The 19,174-nt window shown below is 42.6% G+C and overlaps 1 protein-coding gene, 1 long non-coding RNA gene and 1 other non-coding gene across 3 annotated transcripts in view; 2 read left to right on the forward strand and 1 right to left on the reverse strand.

Moving 5' to 3' along the window:
- The window catches only part of ZFHX3 (zinc finger homeobox 3), a 173,461-nt gene that overhangs the window by 135,457 nt on the left and 18,830 nt on the right, over positions 1–19,174 (forward strand). The window contains exons 5-6 of the mRNA XM_032157793.2: positions 13,296–13,429; positions 13,557–13,757. Coding sequence (XP_032013684.1) covers positions 13,296–13,429; positions 13,557–13,757 — 335 coding nt within the window. The remainder of the gene's footprint in view (positions 1–13,295; positions 13,430–13,556; positions 13,758–19,174) is intronic.
- LOC116472054 (U7 small nuclear RNA) lies at positions 3,124–3,183 on the forward strand. Its single transcript, XR_004248967.1, has one exon. It is a non-coding gene; the product is annotated as a U7 small nuclear RNA (small nuclear RNA).
- Positions 3,428–19,174, reverse strand: part of LOC131383854 (uncharacterized) — a 56,767-nt gene continuing 41,020 nt past the window's right edge. Inside the window, exon 4 of the long non-coding RNA XR_009214239.1 lies at positions 3,428–4,342. This is a non-coding gene — a long non-coding RNA (uncharacterized LOC131383854). The remainder of the gene's footprint in view (positions 4,343–19,174) is intronic.

Raw genomic sequence — 19,174 nt, forward strand, 5'->3', positions numbered from 1 at the left:
AAGTGATAGACAATTAATGTGATGCTTTATCACCAATAATTAGGGGAAAAATTGAACTCTTGGCAAAGAATCATAGCAGGATGGTTATTTAATTCCAGTAGTCGTCATGGTTTCCAGCCACAGAGCACCAGGCTGAGTCTAGTTAAGGTAATTTGGGACAAGATGACCAGAGGGTATTGGTGCTTCTGAAAAATGCGGGTTGGAGGGGATGCAGGGAAATAGCTCAGCTTGAAATGACACCACAATAATGCTTCAAAAATCCCTAACTGACGTTCATATTTATATTTTTGTAAATTTTTGAGTTAGAATGGTAGTTTGAGTGTTTTCATTTTTCTAAAGGATTGGCCTGAAGGGATTTTACTTTGTTAATTTTTTTAAATCTATGATGCTCACCTAACACAGCAATTAGTGCAGTGGAGCGTCCCTGATTTGAATCTATAGAAGATTGCTATTAAAGGAAGTATTAATGGGCTGGCAAGGTCTGGGTGACTGTTAGGGAAAAGTATGTTTATGGAATATGGTGCTGGCAGGCATGATTTCAATCGGATTTGACATGTTTAACATAAATGTATAGTGTATGGCTCCTGCTGCATATGAATAATTCCTGCAGACCTGCTGCCTTTCTAATTACTGAGGTTGAAAAAAAGCAGGTCAGGCACATCCTGGTGCAAATCTATTACCAGCCCTCCGCCTGTTTTCCCTGTTGTTTACAGCTTTGTATAAATAGAGATGCCTTTGTATGGGGAACTTAGTGCCTGAAATATAATCTGTGACAAAGAATGGAAAGGGGCTGAAAAAATACTTTTTTTTTTTTTTTTTTTTTTTCCAAATTGAGTCTCTAAAGACAAAAGAAGGTATGTGCTGAGGGGAAACGTGTTAGGAAAAATACAGGACTCGTAGGAGTCAGAAGCCCTGGGTTCAAGGCCTAATTCTGCGACTAAGGTCACCTGCGTGACCTGAGGTCTCTGGACCTCAGTTTCCAAATCTGTAAAGTGGCAGGTTGGACCAAATGGGTTATTAACAATTCTGGAGCTTCATTGGCCGGGCGCGGTGGCTCACGCTTGTAATCCCAGCACTTTGGGAGGCCGAGGCGGGTGGATCACGAGGTCAGGAGATCGAGACCACGGTGAAACCCCGTCTCTACTAAAAATACAAAAAAAAATAGCCGGGCGTGGTGGCGGGCGCCTGTAGTCCCAGCTACTTGGAGGCTGAGGCAGGAGAATGGCGTGAACCCGGGAGGCGGAGCTTGCAGTGAGCCGAGATTGCGCCACTGCACTCCAGCCTGGGCGACAGAGCGAGACTCCGTCTCAAAACAAACAAACAAAAAAAAACAAAACAAAACAAAGAAAAACAATTCTGGAGCTTCATAAATTATGACCGGGGGGAGGGATAGTTGTAGAGCAGTATAGAATCTTGGAGCATATTAATTACTAAAGTTGGAATGCTGATAACTTTTCAAGATTTCCCTTGTCTGTGGCTAGTTAATATACCCTGGATAAAAGGCTCAAGGCTTTCTCAATGGAGGTCAGGCAGCACCAAGCCTACTTTTCTTGATAGAATGTCAGAGCACCATATGCCCTTACCTAGTTCTGTGTTCTTGGGACAGACACACTGTGTTGTCAGAGGCAGTGTGATGAGGACATCAACAGAGGAGTCCTTGGAGACTCACATGGGTGCCTTTGAGTGGCCACCCATATCCCAACCCTGTTGGTGACTAGAAACCAGGCCATTCACCACCACCATACCTCTACAAAAATCATTTTGGCCTAACTCTGTATCTTTCCAGTACTTGGTTTCATTTCTCCACCTCACCCAAAAGTAAATTTGTCTTTGCAGTAGGGTGCATGTGAGGGAATACCGGGAGCCCATTTTGCATGGCCCCTTTGTGGTTCACAGTCCTACCAATGGAAATCGTTTTTGGTTTTATGTTTTCACACATAGATGGGAATTGTATGACTGTGTCACCTTTTCCAGAGTCAGCTTGTACCCCCTTCTCTCACTCCCCACTCTTTTTTTTCCAGGCCACTTTCAGTATACTTGGCTGCTTAAAGTCACTGCAGGCAGAATTCTGTCTCACAACTGAAAACAAATCATGAACTATTTTTATGTTGGGAAGCCAAAATAGATACAGGCTGTGGTGTATGTCTGGACTTGCCCGAATTCCAGTTAATTCAAAGGTCTTGGCTTTGAGAATTTATATTGTAAGTCATAAGAGAGATAGGGACCACATCAGTTGAACAAATATTTTCTTGCACAAATATCTAAGGCAGGTACAGGACATGCAAAAAAAAAAAAAAAGAAAAAAAAAAAAGGAACTCACTTTCTAGAAGTGTTGTCATATGTAATCACATAATTATGACACAGTATAATGAGAACTATCATCAAGGTATAGATAAAGGGCAGTGAAAATGTAGATTAAGGAGCAAATCATTGTTCATCACTATAGAAAATACCGTATAGATTTGCATATTATTCTTACAGAGTGGCCATGTTAATCTTGCCTGCTTTGTTCCAGCTTTAACTTTTGCGCCAATGAGAAAGTACCTCTGTTATTATAATCATGATTGTTAAAAAAAAAATACCATTGTGCCTTTCTGTGGGGGATATTAGAGCACATTCATTAGGTTCTCATATTCTTCTTGGGTCCAATGCTACCTTCATTTTACAGCCTCGAGAACTAAGGCTCACAGATTGGGAACTCTTGGGTGTCAGAGTTGCAGTCAAATCCCAATTTGCCTTCTGAGTCAGATATATTTCCTACATTATAAAGTCAAAGAACATGTAACATTATCACTTCCTCTACTCATAGGAAGGTTGGAGGAGGAGAACTTAAATTCTATGCTTCTCTTGTTGTCAGATAGAGTTTGTCAGCTGTTTATGGTTAGGAGCTATGTGGCAACCAATGATTTTTGTAATCCCCAGCACCTAGCAAGTGCTTAATACTATTTAGATGTTTCATTAACAATCAATTGGTAAAATAGCATGACATAAGTACCTTTAAGTCCAAGTTATTCTACTTTCTGCTTTGTAGACATTAAATACATGGGTTAATAGGATTGTTTCATCCTGGTATAGAGAAAAGACAAATTTAGGGTGTCTTTTCTTGTCTTAAAAACCAAGTTTCAGTGTTACAGCTTTTAGAATTTGTCTAGCAGGCTTTCCGCTCTTCATTGGAAAGCCCATAAAAAAGCAAAAATAAACAAGTTTCTCCCCTCGTTGTATGGTTTTATAGCCCCACCAGTATTATTCCCAATCCTTCTAAAAAAGAAACCATAGCAACAAATGTTTGCGCTTTCACTGTGTGCCAGACTCTGTGGTAGGTATCATATGCCTGATCTCTGGCTAGTGGCACAGAAACCATGTGTAGACAGTGTTATCCCATTGACAGATGAGGAAACGGAAAGCTCAGTGTAGTCAGATAGGATGCTTGAGGTCACACAACCAGGATCTGAACCAACTGTGACCAGTGCTACAAAGTACTGTGCTTTATTACCTAGCAAGGGGGGCTGAATGATGCCCTCCGGTAAAGAGAACTTGGCCTTAGGCAAACAAGTGAAGAAACATCAGTTCCTGAGGAGTCCCTGAAGGTGCTCCAGAACCACCTCCCCACACCTTCACACAGGTCACTTATCCTAGGCCTTTGGAGCGCTGTGAGTGAGCTGAATGTGAGAACTCAATGGAGACGGAAAGCAGCACTGATATTAAATATAAACATTACACAATGTAGGGTGTCTATCTCTCTGTACTGTACAAAATGCCAAGAGAAGATGTTGACAGTCTTTGTAGTGCTTAAATCTGGAGAGGAAAGTGGAGAATCATTCCCATTTTCCACCCTTGCAGGGACCTGAGTGATATCTTTCTTCCCTAAGTACAAGTTCTCACATTTTCCTGTGGAACCTGACTAGCAAAAAGAAACCCTAGGTGGATCATGAGGGAAGGCCGGTTTGTAAGGTTCTAATAAGTTATATTCAGCAGTTCTCCGTGTCTGTCACCATTCTGGACACACACCCACATTTTATCTGTTTATGTTCACAAGTTCACTTTGACTCTTAAAATTTAGTATTTTAGGAAGATAGATTTGGAATGGAGAAGAAACTAGAAAAATATTGTTATATTGCAGTCTCTCAGAGTCTAGACTGTGTTGGGGCTCAGAGACCCTAACTAACCTAATTATTGTTTGACTCGGTGGAGACTGAATGGGCCTCTGTTAATTAACTTTGGCCGGATCCCAGAATGACTTGCATGCGACTGGTTTTGATCTATGTCCTGCACCTCTGGGCTTTTTCTTCTGTTGGTCCAAAGGTCTCTGAGGTTCCTTCCCACTCTGGTTGTCTTCACAGTCCTGTAATAAAGCCACAGGGAAGCGTGATAAGTGCAGACCCTCTAGTGTGTCCCTGGACTGTGGCCACCCATCCTCACAAGATACCATGGCCATAGCTGCAGGAAGCTATGCCAGGGGAAGACAGCATATTTTGGGGGAGCCAACAAGAGGCCAAAGACAGGCAGGTTGACTCAGTACCTCAAAGTCAGGAATCAGGTCAAAATCAAAATCAGGAATATTTAGCAGGCCTCCAAATCCTGGCATGAGCCGGGCTCACGGTGGCAGTCCAATGCCTATAATTTATTAAATAGACCAACAGCTGATGTTGGTCTAAACCAGGTGGTGGCTCTGTTTTGACTGGTGGTTCATTTGCAAACCTGACACAGAGGGAGCAAGGTGTCTTGAAATTGAAATGTGGAATGGCCTTTTGGGAACTCAAATCAGTGTGGTTAAGCAGCCTTATGCATATTTCAGCAAGGAATTAGTGCAACAGATTGATGTCTCTGATGTAGGGCTTAGCACTATTTTTCTCCCAAAATACGCAGAGGAAGCAGCAGCACCCACCAGTCAGTGTGTGCCCACCATCCCACCTTGAGGCTTCCAGAGCCTGCCAGAGAGGCTGCTTCCTGCAGAGAAAGCAGAGGCCCCACAGAATGGTGCCTGAACCCCCATTCCCAGATTGCTGACATGTGCAAATGGGGGCTAGCATATATCTGTGCATCCTTCCAGGGCTGAAGCAAAGAGGGCCTTCAGCTGCCGAGGCCTGCAGGTGCCTGGCCGAGGGAAGCCAGCACTAAAAAGATGCTTCCTCTTTCTTCAAGGTGGAAGGAGCCCACAGGTATTTGCCCTCTTTTCACAGAGGCTCTCCAGGACAGGACATGTGGAAAGAAACAGATTTCCATAAACAAGGGAGTCTGTCCTTATTCTGGATTATGCTGCTAACAGAACACGTGGAGCTTATTCCTTCTGAATTTCTGGTTTTGAAGATGTCTGCATTTGTTTTAGAGTAAACAGGTGGCCTGAGGATGTTTTAAAACATCTAGGCTATGAGACCAAATCTGCCTATCATCCCTGAGTTTAGATGAGAGTATCATGTCATCAGAGCCATTTAAAGTGGACTGACAGATTGGCCCATGCTTGCTGGGCCGTCTCATTTAATTCTAGTTAGACCGCAAAGCAGCGTGGTTCCTACCTATTACACAAAGCCTTGGCTGTGACTGCTGTTCTCAAAGTGTCGTCCCTGGACCATCAGCATTACCAGGGAACTTACTGGAAATGCACATTATCTGACTCAGACCTACTCAATCAGAACCTTAGGGCAGGGGCTGTAATATGTGTTTTAATGAACCCTGTCTGGGAGTCTGACACATTCTGGCATTTGCTGAACCTCAAGGCTGCGATCTTAGTGACAAGCGTGAGGTTTTGAGATCCACTTCTTAACTAGACAGTAAGTTTTGAGCCCTTGCTGGGTTAGGGAGGCATGGAGCTTTCCTAAAGGACAGGAAAGGTGTATGACAGGCATAGGGCCCTAAGTCTTGGTAGATGTAAGCAAGATTGGGGGTGGGGGAGAGAGAGAGGGAGGGAGGGAGCCGGAGAGGCAGGGTCAGGATGAAGAGTGACTGAAGACCTGGAAATCTTTATCTAAACTGCTTAATAAGTAACACCTGGGTGAAGTGTACATGGGCCCTCTCTATGCTGTTCTTGCGACTTCCTGTGAAGCTATAATTATTTCCAAACAAAAAGTAAAATCGTAATAATAACACCTAAGAGCTGCTGGATTTTTAAAGTGCTGACCTATTTTGTTCATATTTAAGTTGGAGAAGAAAAATAGCCGTTCCCTGAGTAACTCTTATACCTATGTGTAGTATAAATCAAATTTTCCTTGAAACTCTTTTTAGAAACAAAAGGTCTGTGAAGTTGATGGAACCTCTGTGTCTTGCCATACCTATGTAGGCATATTCTACTTTTGGGGGTAGGTGTTTTCTAGGGATATGTGGGAGCCAGATAGCTTGCATTTCCTGAGAATAAGACTGTGTTTTGAATAGAAGGTTCTTAACTTCACCAGGCTGGATGTTGAGACAGATTCTGCTCCTTTGGACAGGGAAGAGAGAAGCCTCAGCTTCCTTTTAGCTGTGGCATGAAGACCGCCCCCTGCTGAGTGGACATGTGCGTGCATCTGCTTCACACAAATCCTCTTCCCCTCTTCCTCTTTGAAACATCTCTAAGTGCTTGGTTGGAGGCAGAATGAGACCATGCATGTTTAAAGACCAAGTTGGCAGGAAAGCAGATTCTTTAAAGGAAGTGTTGTTCTCTCTATTGGGGGAGGAAGAAAATTTAGCTAGATCTTTGGCCACTTATCAAGTGCAGTAGCTCCACAGGAGATTCGAGTAAGAAAGCCCAGCCTGTCCTCTGGGGAAGGAATTGCAAGCAAATGCCAAGAGTAACTCTACTTTCAATGAAACTCAGAAGATCACAAAATCCAGAAGCACAGATGACCTTCTGGAAACATTGCATTTCTGCTGTCTAGAGGGAGCATGAGGTATGAGAAGCTGAGAGAGAGGAGCTATGGGAAACACACATTGCACCTTCCATTTAATTATAATTATGAGCTGAAGGACCATTTTCAGATCTGGTGATACATCTGTGTCTTGTGTGCTGGAATAGTTATCCCAACTCAGACATTAAGTATGGAGTTATGTGAATTTATTTTTTTGCTAGTCAACAGAGATAGAGAAAAGATTGCTGTAAATTTCTGGGGCAGGTGGCAAGCTGGTTTACGGAACGCAAGGCGATGAGAACCTCTGGCTTACGGAAAGTAGCATGAATTAATAATCATTTAATTGGCTTCTCCATTATGTTGCTGGTTTGGGAGATGGAAGTTTAGATGGAGGGGCTGTCAGTGGTACTTTTTAGCCAAGAGTCTGATGGTTGAGAGGCGGGGGTGGTGGCTGCCTTTGGATTCTCCACAAGGTTCAAGTGTCAGGCAGCATCCCAGATGCTCAGTGGGCTCACCTCGGGACCCCCAAAAGGTAGAGGATCAGCACTTTGGTGATTACCACCTCCGAGAGTCACTCCACCATGAAGAGATGCAAAAGAAACTTCCCAGTAACGTGGACAGCTCAATGCCTGCCCAGGATTTCCCCAAGGGAGGGAGGCCTCTGGGCAGAGGGAGACTGGTCTGCATCATAGGCTGCCCACCATGCCAACAGCGCACTGGTGTGTTTAGTGATGAAAAGATGAATTTTGCTCAGGAAACACAGAAACTAATTCTACCAGTATGTTGGTTTTCTTGGAGGGCAAGTAGATATCTTGAAAATGAGGGACCTTAGGGTTCCATATTTACTTCATTTCCAATTTTTCTTCAGGCTTATCTTTGATGAAGCAGCAACTCCACGCCTTACTTGGCTTCAGAGTTGTACAGAGTTACTAGATGAGAAATGAAGCCTGTGTCGGCATTAAGTCCACTGGGATTGCAAGCGCAACTCTTAAGTTTTCTGTGGCCAGAATTTCAGTGATTCCTATGTTGAATTTGTTAGCAAAGATTGGGATCACATGAGAATTTGTTCTAGCAAGAATGGTTTTATCAGGTGAAGTTATAAGGGATGGTGAATGTTGAAAGGCTGTGCTTCTACCATCTTTGTCCACTTTATAAGCTTTCTAAGTGATACTGTTCCTTAAAGTAAGTCACTTCCTACATGAAGTTTTGCTAGCCATATTTTAATTATTCTATATGCTTACAATATAATAAAACCATTTCTTGCAAATTCCAAACAAAACTTTGCATGAATGCTTATCAGCTCTCTTCCCTATTCCCTCTAACTAGTGTGAGTAGAGGGGTAACTTTTAAAGTAATTAGTTTTAGAGGTTAAATACTTCTAAAAGAAATATGATAAAATCAAAGGATATCTGGAAGTTGATGTCTCCATGCATAAATGATTTTCTCCCTAAGGGAGCCATGTATTGACAACTGTGCTTCCCTTTGAAATGAAATTCTTTTGCCTAGAATGCAGAGGAGCCTAAGAGGATAAAATAGACAATCATGAACAGGTTTGTCTCTCTCAGTATTTGTCTTTGTGAGTTTTAGTTGGCCAACTCATCTCAGTATGAGGAGAAGTGGTGGCTGTTGGCCCAGAAAGCCGACTTTTGAATTTTCTGAACTCCGTAACAGGGACATGCTAGTCTTTCCTGTGCCTCATCAGCATGCGTTGGGTAGGGCCACCATAACACTAACAAGCAGAGCAAGTGCTTTCTCACTCCCTGGAAAGTCTGTGTGGCATGGAATCCATAGCTCACATCCTGTTAAGTTTGAGTAGGAGTTTGACCCAGCATTTCGTTGTCACAATATCCCATTTACCTAGCTTTATAGAGTTTGTCATCTATAGCGCATTCAGTTGCATGATTCCTTACCACATTTTTATCCCCTTTGAAATCCCAGGAGCCCAACATGTTGCCTGTGGAAGATTTACTTGAGATTTAACACATTTTCATATTTTATAACTGCCAAAATGAGAGGAATTGCTTTCACCAGCAAAGTAAAAAATACCATCTGATGTTTTGCACAGTATAGAGCCAATACCAACTTTCTCATGGACAGTTGAACTTAAATGATAACTGTATTATTAAAAATAAAATGACTATGTGAAAAGCTTATAAAGTGTTCCATGATGTCATCACCTAAAGACAATGATCATTTTCTTCTAGTCTTTTTTTCTAATACCTACTTTTTACATAGCTGTAACATGGGATAATACACATTTTATCTTCTTTTCTGATTTGCATTCTCAATGATTTTTCCATATTGCTTCATAGCAATCAGTTTTAATGTCTTCTAATAGTAGAATGGCCGTACCATTGTTTACTTACACCATGCCCTATTGTAAGATATCTAGATTGTTTCCAAATCATTTTGTCGTTATTGTACAAACCACTAGAGTCATTAACGCTTCAAGTTGTTTGTTTTTTTGTTGCCAATGTAAACCAAAGGTTCCAGACACCAACTGTCTAAACTATGTCTTGTCTCTGGAGTGCATGTATTTCCATTTCACTTATGTGACATCATCGCAGGCTTAAAGTGACCAGTAATTGATTTTTAAAAGAGTGTTTTGTATATTGTGACATGTCTTCTAGAGTTTAAGTTTAGAAAAGCCTTCAAAGTGGGAAACGACAGTACTTTCTCTCTTTGTATTCATACAACTTCATTTACTTATGCCTACGATGTATGCTAGTGACAGAACTGAAGTAGAAATTGATTCTGAGACTCTGGCCCTTTTGAAGTTCTTCAGAGAGAAGAAACTTGAGAGAACCTCTGACTGTGGCCTGTGATAAACCCTCATCCAGCATAGCATGTTGATGGAGAACTTGCACAACTCTTTTTTTTTTTTTTTTTTTTTTTTGAGACAGTCTCACTCTGTCACTCAGGCTGGGGTACAGTGGCACAATCATGGCTCACCGCAGCCTCAACCTCCCAGGCTCAGGTGATACTCCCACCTCGGCCCCCTGAGTAGCTAGGACTACAGGCACTGGCCACCATGCCTGGCTAATTTTTGTAATTTTTGCAGAGATGGGGTTTCACCATGTTGCCTAGGCTGGTCTTGAACTCCTGGGCTCAAGCGATCTGCCCACCTCAGCCTCCCAAAGTGCTAGGATTACAGGAGTGAGCCACAGCACCTGGCCAGAACTTGCACAACTATTTGCCCATCTACAGAAATGGTGTGATGACTTTGGTACCATGTCTTGATAGGGATTGACATTTTAATGTCTGAGGTCAAGCAAGGGAGGGGCATGTGTCAGCCATAGTTAACTCTTAGGAGCCATCCCCACATCACTCAGGGAGACACAATGAGATTGTAACTGGGTGTTTATAGAATCTGTTATAAGAATGGCATTGCTTTATCTTTAGAGAAGGGGCCAGTGAGCTGCAGGTGGCTAATATCCACTTCTAGACAGATTTGATCTAATAACGATGCAGATTGTCTTAGATAGAAAGGAGATGAACCTGAAGTTTGTGCACCAGTGGATGCAGCACTTCATGTTAAAGCAGGGCTGTTGTATCACTGGGAAGAAAGAGAAATGAGTGAGCAATTGGTGATTTTATTTTTTAAAATACTTTATAATGGGTCCTTAGCTCGCTCACAAAAGAAGCTTTAGAATTCCAGAGCAGTTTGAGTTTGAAAAAAAAAAAAAAAGAAGTTCCCCTCTCCATGCAGGGGGAAAGAATAGTGGCTTCTGAAACCAGAATTCTCACCTCTGCAACCTCACCACAATTCATCGTGTGTTCAGCATTCAAGGAAGAGGATGGACTCTTTGGTCCTATGAGGAAACTAATGCTGCACTGGGTTACTGTGTTTGCTTTTCAGCTCTGGGAGAGTGAGATGAGTTGGGTGGTCTCAACCTCGGTGCCCATTCATCCACACTATTGAGCAAGTGCACAATGGACTCATTCCATAGTAGGGAGGCAGGCAGATTGAGGGCATTTACAAGGCAGTCACAGTCCTGTAAAACAGGTGTTGTTTTTAGTCAGGCAGAGTAACAAAAAGATGGGGATGGGTGTATGGAATAGAATCTATGTCTTAGTTGCCTCTACTGGAAGGAGGAGCAGATAGCAGCTTTTTCCTAACTATATACACCCTGAGCCTAACCTAATGCCTGCTGATTGGAGTTCACAATAGAGAAGGTAAAGAAATGGCTGTGACGAATAAACATTGGAAGTATTATTTGATGCCCTCAACCACCCCATCTTGAGAATGCATTTGAAGAGTTAATATATAGAAGATAACCACTAAGCAAAAATCAAAATGATGGAGAATAAGGAAGTTTCTGGGGGCAAGGGAACTTAAGTTCCTGAAACATTAATTAAAGACTCCAAATGTAGACGTGTTCAGGAGCGGCCCATCACACTGCAAGGTCTAAAACCTGCAACGCGACGTTCCATAGGATCAGGTCTGAGTGGGGCCAGGAGATGGGAAGTAGGCCATGGGGGAACTGGTCTAGAATGTTACAGCACCTAGTTAATCGGCAGCCAGTCCATCACATTTAACATCCAGCCGTCATGTATTACCTTTCAAGTGAAAATGAATAACTCCCATTAAGAGCAAAATGGGTTTGAAGTCGATTCGAGACAGATTAAAGTACTGTTATGAATGTGTGTGTTGGGAGGAGGAGGATCTGTGTGTAATATGCTTGTCCTTGTACTTTTTAAATAATAGATGTCCTGCAAACTTACGTAGACCAGGTTACCAAGATACTGGGGTTAAAGGTCACAAGATGTGCATTCTGGGAACAGCATCAACTTCCTGGAATATATTTCCTGCATTTGGCAAATTTCTTTTCAAAATTATATTGTGGCCTTATGATTTTAATGAATAAAATTGATTTTCTAAAATTGTTTATTAAAGTAATGACAGCATCTTGGTGTCCACATCAGAACAAATTTCAAACCCAAGCATAAATGGAAATACATGCCAGATAACTAGACAGGGTAAAACAGAAAGCAGTTTAACAAGGAATAAAAACTGGGCTTTCTTTGCTATTGTGAATAGTGCCGCTATAAACATACGCGTGCATGTGTCTTTATAGCAGCATGATTTATAATCCTTTGGATGGCTGGGTCAAATGGTATTTCTAGTTCTAGATCCCTGAGGAATCACCACACTGACTTCCACAATGGTTGAACTAGTTTACACATCTACCCTAAAACTTAAAAGTATAATAATAATAAAATTAAAAAAAAAAATTGGGCTTTCTAATTCAGTGACCTGAATGCTGAGCCACATTATTTTTTCACCAGGGCAGTGGGTATATATATTTTCTCACTACCACTTTTATTACTTTTTTTTTCTTATTGCTTTAAGCAAAATTCTGAAAAATGGAGTCCCATATTCAAAACAAATGAAAGAGCCAACACTCAGATATTGACCAGGTTATGGAACAACCAGATCCAACCACACTGTGTTTAAGCTGGAGGAGCCTTGCTTATCCTGGATAAACCCTTAGCCTGGCTGTTTTCTTACCAAAGTGTTTGCCTCTACTGGAAGGAGGAGCAGATAGCAGGTTTTTCCTAACTATAAACCCTGCGCTTAACCTAATGCCTACTGATTGGGGTTAACAATAGAGAAGATAAAGAAATGTTTCCTTTCCATCCTTCAGAGAACTCCTTCCACCAGCACTTCTGTACGTGCTGTCTGCTACTCAATCCTCATGGGCCGCTCCTCTTTAATTAGCGTTTGGTTTTTTGGTGGTATAGGCAAGAGGGGCATGGAGGCATGGTTTGAGCAAGCAGATAGGAAACTTACCCTATTCCCACCCACTCTGAATAAACTCTTGGGTCTGGAGCATTGGCTAGATTATATCTTGGATTCAGGCCCTGCCTAGTTCCACTCCTCAATTATTTCTTCCCCAAAAGCAAACTGCTGAACCCAAACTTGATTTTTTCCCCACATAATTGGTGTGCTGATACTCATGTGAACCTTTCTAACATTACATTTTCCATGTTGCCAATGCTGTGCCATGTTGTGATGCCAAGAGGAGGGACAACAAAGTTGAGAGCACATCTCTTCTTAGATTTCTGAAGCAGAGCATGTCTGGTACTGAGGTTGGCAAAGCAATTGGTGAGACTTTCCCACCCACCCTCAGCCCTACTGCCCCCCACAAGCCAGCAGATTGTGTCTAGATTGGGGGAGGTTAGAACAGACTGAATTTAGCTTAATCCAACTCCAGAGCCTTTTATTTCAGTTCTTTGCCTTCTTTTCCTAATGTTCAGTTGTTAAAGTAGTGACAGAAATTCATGGGGGAGAAAGAAACACTTGCTTCTTTTCCAACATGCTTGATAAATCAGTCCGGATGTTCATCCTTCTTGAATTTTGGTGTTTCAAGAAAATCCTGTGCTATAAATGAATGTTGATTTTCACCCAACACAAACCCTCTGGGAGCTGGCCTGGTCTGGCTGCTGTATTGCATCTTCTACTTTCTCTTTTAGCATCGTCCAGCCAAGCAGAGAAGGAGCTGACAGATTCTCCTGCAACCTCCAAACGCATCTCCTTCCCAGGTAGCTCAGAATCTCCCCTCTCTTCGAAGCGACCAAAAACAGCTGAGGAGATCAAACCGGAGCAGGTGAGGCTGGAAGGGACTCTGCTGGTGGGGAGGTGAGGTGTTTTAGACATTGGTAGGGAATAAACTTTTGGGTGGGCGGGCTTGGGGCACACACAGTTGCTCAAAGCAGTGGGTGTGTTCCTCACAGATGTACCAGTGTCCCTACTGCAAGTACAGTAATGCTGACGTCAACCGGCTCCGGGTGCATGCCATGACGCAGCACTCGGTGCAACCCATGCTTCGCTGCCCCCTATGCCAGGACATGCTCAACAACAAGATCCACCTCCAGCTGCACCTCACCCACCTCCACAGCGTGGCACCTGACTGCGTGGAGAAGCTCATTATGACGGTAAGGCAGCCAGGAGCACCACCCTGTGATCTTTCTCCAGGGTCAAAGTTGACGCAGTAACATGGGCAAGATACTGTATTATTGGATGAGAAAGTCAGTGTAGAGTTGGAAACGTCAGAAAACAGTCCTTGTTCTGTGACCTTTGTTTTACTATCCCTGCCTTAGACTTGGCATGACCATAGCCCAAAGCACTGAACATGTGTTTCTCAACCTCCCTTATCATCCTCTCTCCCCTCAGGGGACAGAGGCATGGATTAGCTAACTATTTATGTGAAGAAATCATTATTCAAATTCTTCAAACCTTTACTGAGCAGGTCATGGACTAGATTGCTCTTACCTTCATTATGTCTCGTTTCATCCTCATAACAAACTCTGTTTTTGTTTGTGTTTGAAAAGGGAGCCAGGCACACTAGCTCACACCTCTAATCCCAGTTCTTTGGGACGCCATGGTGGAGGGATTGCTTGAGGCCAGGAGTTTGAGAGCAGCCTAGGTAACATAATGAGACCCCGTCTCTACAAAACATATTTTAAAATTAGCCAGGCATGGTGGTGCATGCACCTGTAGTCCTAGCTACTTGGGAGGCTGAATTGGGAGGATCACTTGAGCCCAGGAGTTTGAGGTTGCAGTGAGCTATGATCAGGCCACTGTGCTGCAGCCTGGGTAACAGAGGGAGACCCTATCTCTTTAAAAAAAGAAAGAAAAAAAATGTTTTGACACAGTCCCATCAGCAGATAAGGAAACTGAGGCTCAAAGATGTTAATTGACTTGATGCCATTTGTAAGGAGCAGAGTTGAGATTTGAACCCGCAATTTCCAACTCTAGGGTAGGGAGTTTCTCAGTGGATACTTTGATTTTTAAAGCAAGAAAATGTTGAGCTGGATATTGCTGATTCGTGAATGTGGGTTTTGCATTTGAACATGATATTGCTACAACTGCAGATTTTGAAAGCATGCCCCTAAGTGACCACTATAAACATGGCCTAATTAGTGTAAAGATGTAAATCTAATTGTAATATAAAAACTTTTCAAAATAGTGCCAGTGATGGTGATGTCCTACTTTTGACTATGCTGGTGCTGCTATGAAAGTCATTTCCTGGCCGGGCATGGGGGCTCACACTTGTAATCCCAACACTTTGGGAGGCCGAGGCAGGCGGCACACCTGAGGTCAGGAGTTCGAGACCAGCCTGGCCAACATGGCGAAACCCTGTCTCTACTAAAAATACATAAATTAGCCAGGCATGGTGGCACATGCCTGTAATCCCAGCTACTAAAGAGACTGAGGCAGGAGAATCACTTGAACCCGGGAGGCAGAGGTTGCAGTGAGCTGACATTGTGCTACTGTACTCCAGCCTGGGTGACAGAGCGGGACTCCGCCTCAAAAAAAAAAAAAAAAAAAAAAAATGGCTGGGCACGGTGGCTCACACCTGTAATCCCAGCACTTTGGGAGGCCGAGGTGGGCAGATCACGAGGTCAGGAGATCGAGACCATCCTGGCTAACACAGTGAAACCCTGTGTCTACTGAAAAATAAAATACAAAAAATTAGACGGGCATGGTGGCAGGCGCCTGTAGTCCCAGCTATGCAGAAGGCTGAGGCAGGATAATGGCGTGAACCCGGGAGGTAGAGCTTGCAGTGAGCAGAGATGCACCACTGCACTCCAGCCTGAGCAACAGAGCAAGATTCTGTCTCAAAAAAAAAAAAAAAAAGCCCTTTGCTGATCATTAGAGGAAAAACCACCAAAGAGAATTATTCTCACCTCTTTCTTAGCATTCTTTTAGCAGTGGAGTAATAAGTTAATTTGATTGCCTTTTCACGTGAAGATTCCCAGAGAGGTAGTCTGTTCACAACTGCACGTTATAATGTGCAGGTCACAGACATATCACCTGTAGGCATTTCCTATTCCATTTGGTTCTGCAAACATTAATGAATAACGTTGTAAGTGATGTTTAGTTGTGAAGAATATATAATTGATGATGCATCAAGAGAACTTTAGCAGCCAATGGGAAGCTCAAAGGTGACCTAGCATGAGTTGCCTTTCAGAGGTCTTTGAAGTATAAATTAATTTTCTGTGGGTATTTTCAAATCAGCTGGTGAACATTGTGTAAAGATTCTCTGTAAGTGAAAACCTCCTTCTGTGGACCAGTGGGTTTCTGTGTTACTGGTTTCCTCAGCTTTCTCATCAGCCTTGGAAGTAACAGGCCTAACTGTACTTCCCAGCTGATGGCCTAGAACCATGGGAGCCTGAAGGAACAGAAAGAGATGTGGGGAGGGAAGCATTGTCAATACTGACCTACATTTTTCTTTTACTCAGGTGATTATTTTTGCTATTTTAATATAAATCTGGTCTAGGGACTGTGGGCCTATAGTAATCTGCATGACTGGTTTACATTAGTAAAAATTTCATTTATATATCCCTAGGGACTAGAGTATAACTTATATTTCAAATATTCATTGTTTGTCATATTTTCATAATAGTAATAGCAAGGTAAATTTCAAGTGGCAAATGTGGTGGTCATTGTGAATCTTCATTTACCAACAGAGTCTTCAAGGGCAGGATATTACTTCTGTATTTGCTTGGGTGCCAATCCCTAAGAGATTTCTGGAAGTTACCCATTAACTAGCACCTTTGGAAGCAGTGATTCTTAACCTTTATGGAGACTCTCATGAAAGCTATACAACAGCCATACTGGATTATTCTTTGCACACCAATGTTTGATAACCACTGTTGCTGACCCTCCATCAAGTATTTTGCAAATATAAAACTGTGTGTACAATGCCAGGGAGCATAAGGATATATCCATGGGACTGGTCAATAAAAACTGTTCTAGAACCCCTGACAATGTAATTATGTAGGAGACACTGCTCCCTAAAGCACTGCTGGGCTTGGTACCTTGTATAGAAACCCCTGTGTTCCTCATCTTTCCACAGCAGACCATGGAGATGTTTTGTAGACATTTCTGAGAAGTGTGCAGATTGTGGGAAATGCATTTGTAATAGGAAGTCAATTTGTTAGCAACAAGAGAAAGTTAATGGATTCAGGAATAAAGTTGAAAGTTATGAGAAATGTAATCATATAAGTATTTTACTTTTTACTGAAAGATGTATATGCAAGGATGAGTTTTCTCTTTGCATGGGAAGATGGAGTTATGGCATGGCTGTCAGTATTGAACTGGTTTATCCAGTCATGGGGATAGTTTGCATTGAGCCAAACTATGCGTTTCTATCTCAGTCCTTTAGTTCGGCAGGAAAAAAAAAAAAACAGAGCAACCAGGGTTAGAGGGAATTTGTGGGCCTACCACAAGGTGAACCTGAGATCCTATTTGAGGACTGGAATACTGATGATCTTGGTCTCTGCTCTGATGAATCAAAGCAGATGCCAGTGTCTTTCCTCTGAAAAATTTGGTGTAAAAATGGAATTTGCAATTGTTTTACAACTAAGTGATTATAATGAACCTATGGTTAAAATCATGCCATGGGAGGGTATTTTACTGTCATTTTATTAGAAAACTGGCCCCGGGAAAGTATCCGTTAGGCTTTCTAACGATATATGTTTGTTCATGGCCAACTAGAGCAGGAAACTGAAAACAGCATGGTGAAAAATGCCCCTCTAATCAGGGCTCCATTTTCTAAACCATATCATTAAGGAATGGCCAGTTCTATGGTCATTCATCCTCCAGGAGAAGAAAGTTATGTCTGGTTTGTCCCTGAGTGGCTAGGATGAATGGCAGCAAGAGGAGTGAATCTTCTTTCTTTCCAAATGGGTTGACTGAGTTAGCTGCCATTGGCTGCAGAATAGGAAAAGCTTGCAAAATCTCCCAAATAGATGATTCCTGGCAGACATGGGGTGTGTCCGGGGTATTTACAGCTATAAATTCTGGTAAATATTTTTTGCTGTCTGGGTCCAAAGTCTCAGGATTTAGCTTGAGTTTGGTTCAGTCCCACTAAAAGTAAATTCCACCCTGATAAATGGAAACAGATTACTTTCTACACAACGTCTTTCTGTTCAGCTGTAAATGGAGTGCATTTTGAGGAGGCTTCATTTAATAATACCTTATCAGACAGCTTTCAGGAACCTGCAGTGTCTAATATGTCTGTTGCTATGGTAACAGCTGCTTGCTTATGCTCTGCATCTCATATTTATGTCTTCCATGGGCCCCCTTCTTCTTACTGACGAGGGGGCTTGAGAAATATTCTCCACTAGCAACAATTGCAGTGCTGGCCCTCCACTATGGAGACCGCACCCACAGCACTTCATTCTTCTTGGCCTATTGGAAACAGAGCTGCGAAGAGTATCTCTGCACACGTCATATGAAAGAAGGAAATCTATAAAGCTTAAGGGAGATGAGACAAGGGCCCCTCCACAACTTGCTGGGCAGCCTGCCCCCAGTGTCGGTTTCACATAAGAACTCTGACCTATTTACAGAGAAGCTTGAGATTTCAAATTGGTGAAGGAGATGTAGGAGCTACTGCTCGGTGCCCTTATTTTCCTATTCTTTCAGGAAAGGAGGGTGGAAGGCATGGGGCCCATGCTTCTGGCCCCTGAATGAGAATACGAAAGACCACCTACCATGCATTTCAATACTCTTAAATTATTCTAATTGATCACTATCTTTCTAAGTGACAGGACACACCACTGGGATCCTGAAGCACTGATATGGGGAAATTCTCTTTGTTCTTTCATCATTTAACAAAATATGACCTCATAATGGAGACGGGATTGGCTCCTGGGCAGCTTAGGAACACCTTCTCTAGCCCACTGTCTTGGCTGCCTTTGGTAGTTCTTAATCTGTATTTTTTGTACCTGCACAGATTTCCCTTCCATGCTCCTGGCCCTGTGTTGCCTGCACTTTTCTCTGTATCTCTTTTAAGACCAATAGTTTGTAACCTTGTGATTTTTTTCCGTTCGTGTCTGTGACTCTCCATGCTTCAGGTGTGTCTGTGAGTCTCTAGGACAGGCTGGTCATCTGGGGCTCTAGGGCGGCCACTGGCCTGGGGGCGGTCGCACCCACCTGGGTACCAGCTCTCACTTTGCCTGTATCTTAAGAGGAAGGTAATGAAAATAATCGGGCTTCATTAATTCCAAGCCCTGTGAGATGATAGCCATTTGGAGCCTGTTTGCCAATTAGATGGTCTAAATTAGAAGTGACCTTGGTTTACTGCCACTGGTTGCCTCTCTGAGTCTAATGAAGCTTTTCTCTCCAATTCATTCTCCTTCTCAGTTCTCACCTCTCTCTTTGTGCACACGTGTATAACTCTTCATGTGTTTCCTGTTCTCCCATCTACCTTTTCAATCTTTTTCATCCTCAGTTTCAAAAATCTGGTCCTGAGCTACATTTGTTTCCAGCCTACATGAATGTTAACACGGCCCTATAGTATTTTCTTTTGAGCTTATGTATTTAAAAATTGAATGAACTACCA

This window comes from Hylobates moloch, unplaced genomic scaffold (genome assembly GCF_009828535.3).
Source record: "Hylobates moloch isolate HMO894 unplaced genomic scaffold, HMol_V3 SCAFFOLD_6, whole genome shotgun sequence".
Lineage (NCBI taxonomy): Eukaryota > Metazoa > Chordata > Mammalia > Primates > Hylobatidae > Hylobates > Hylobates moloch.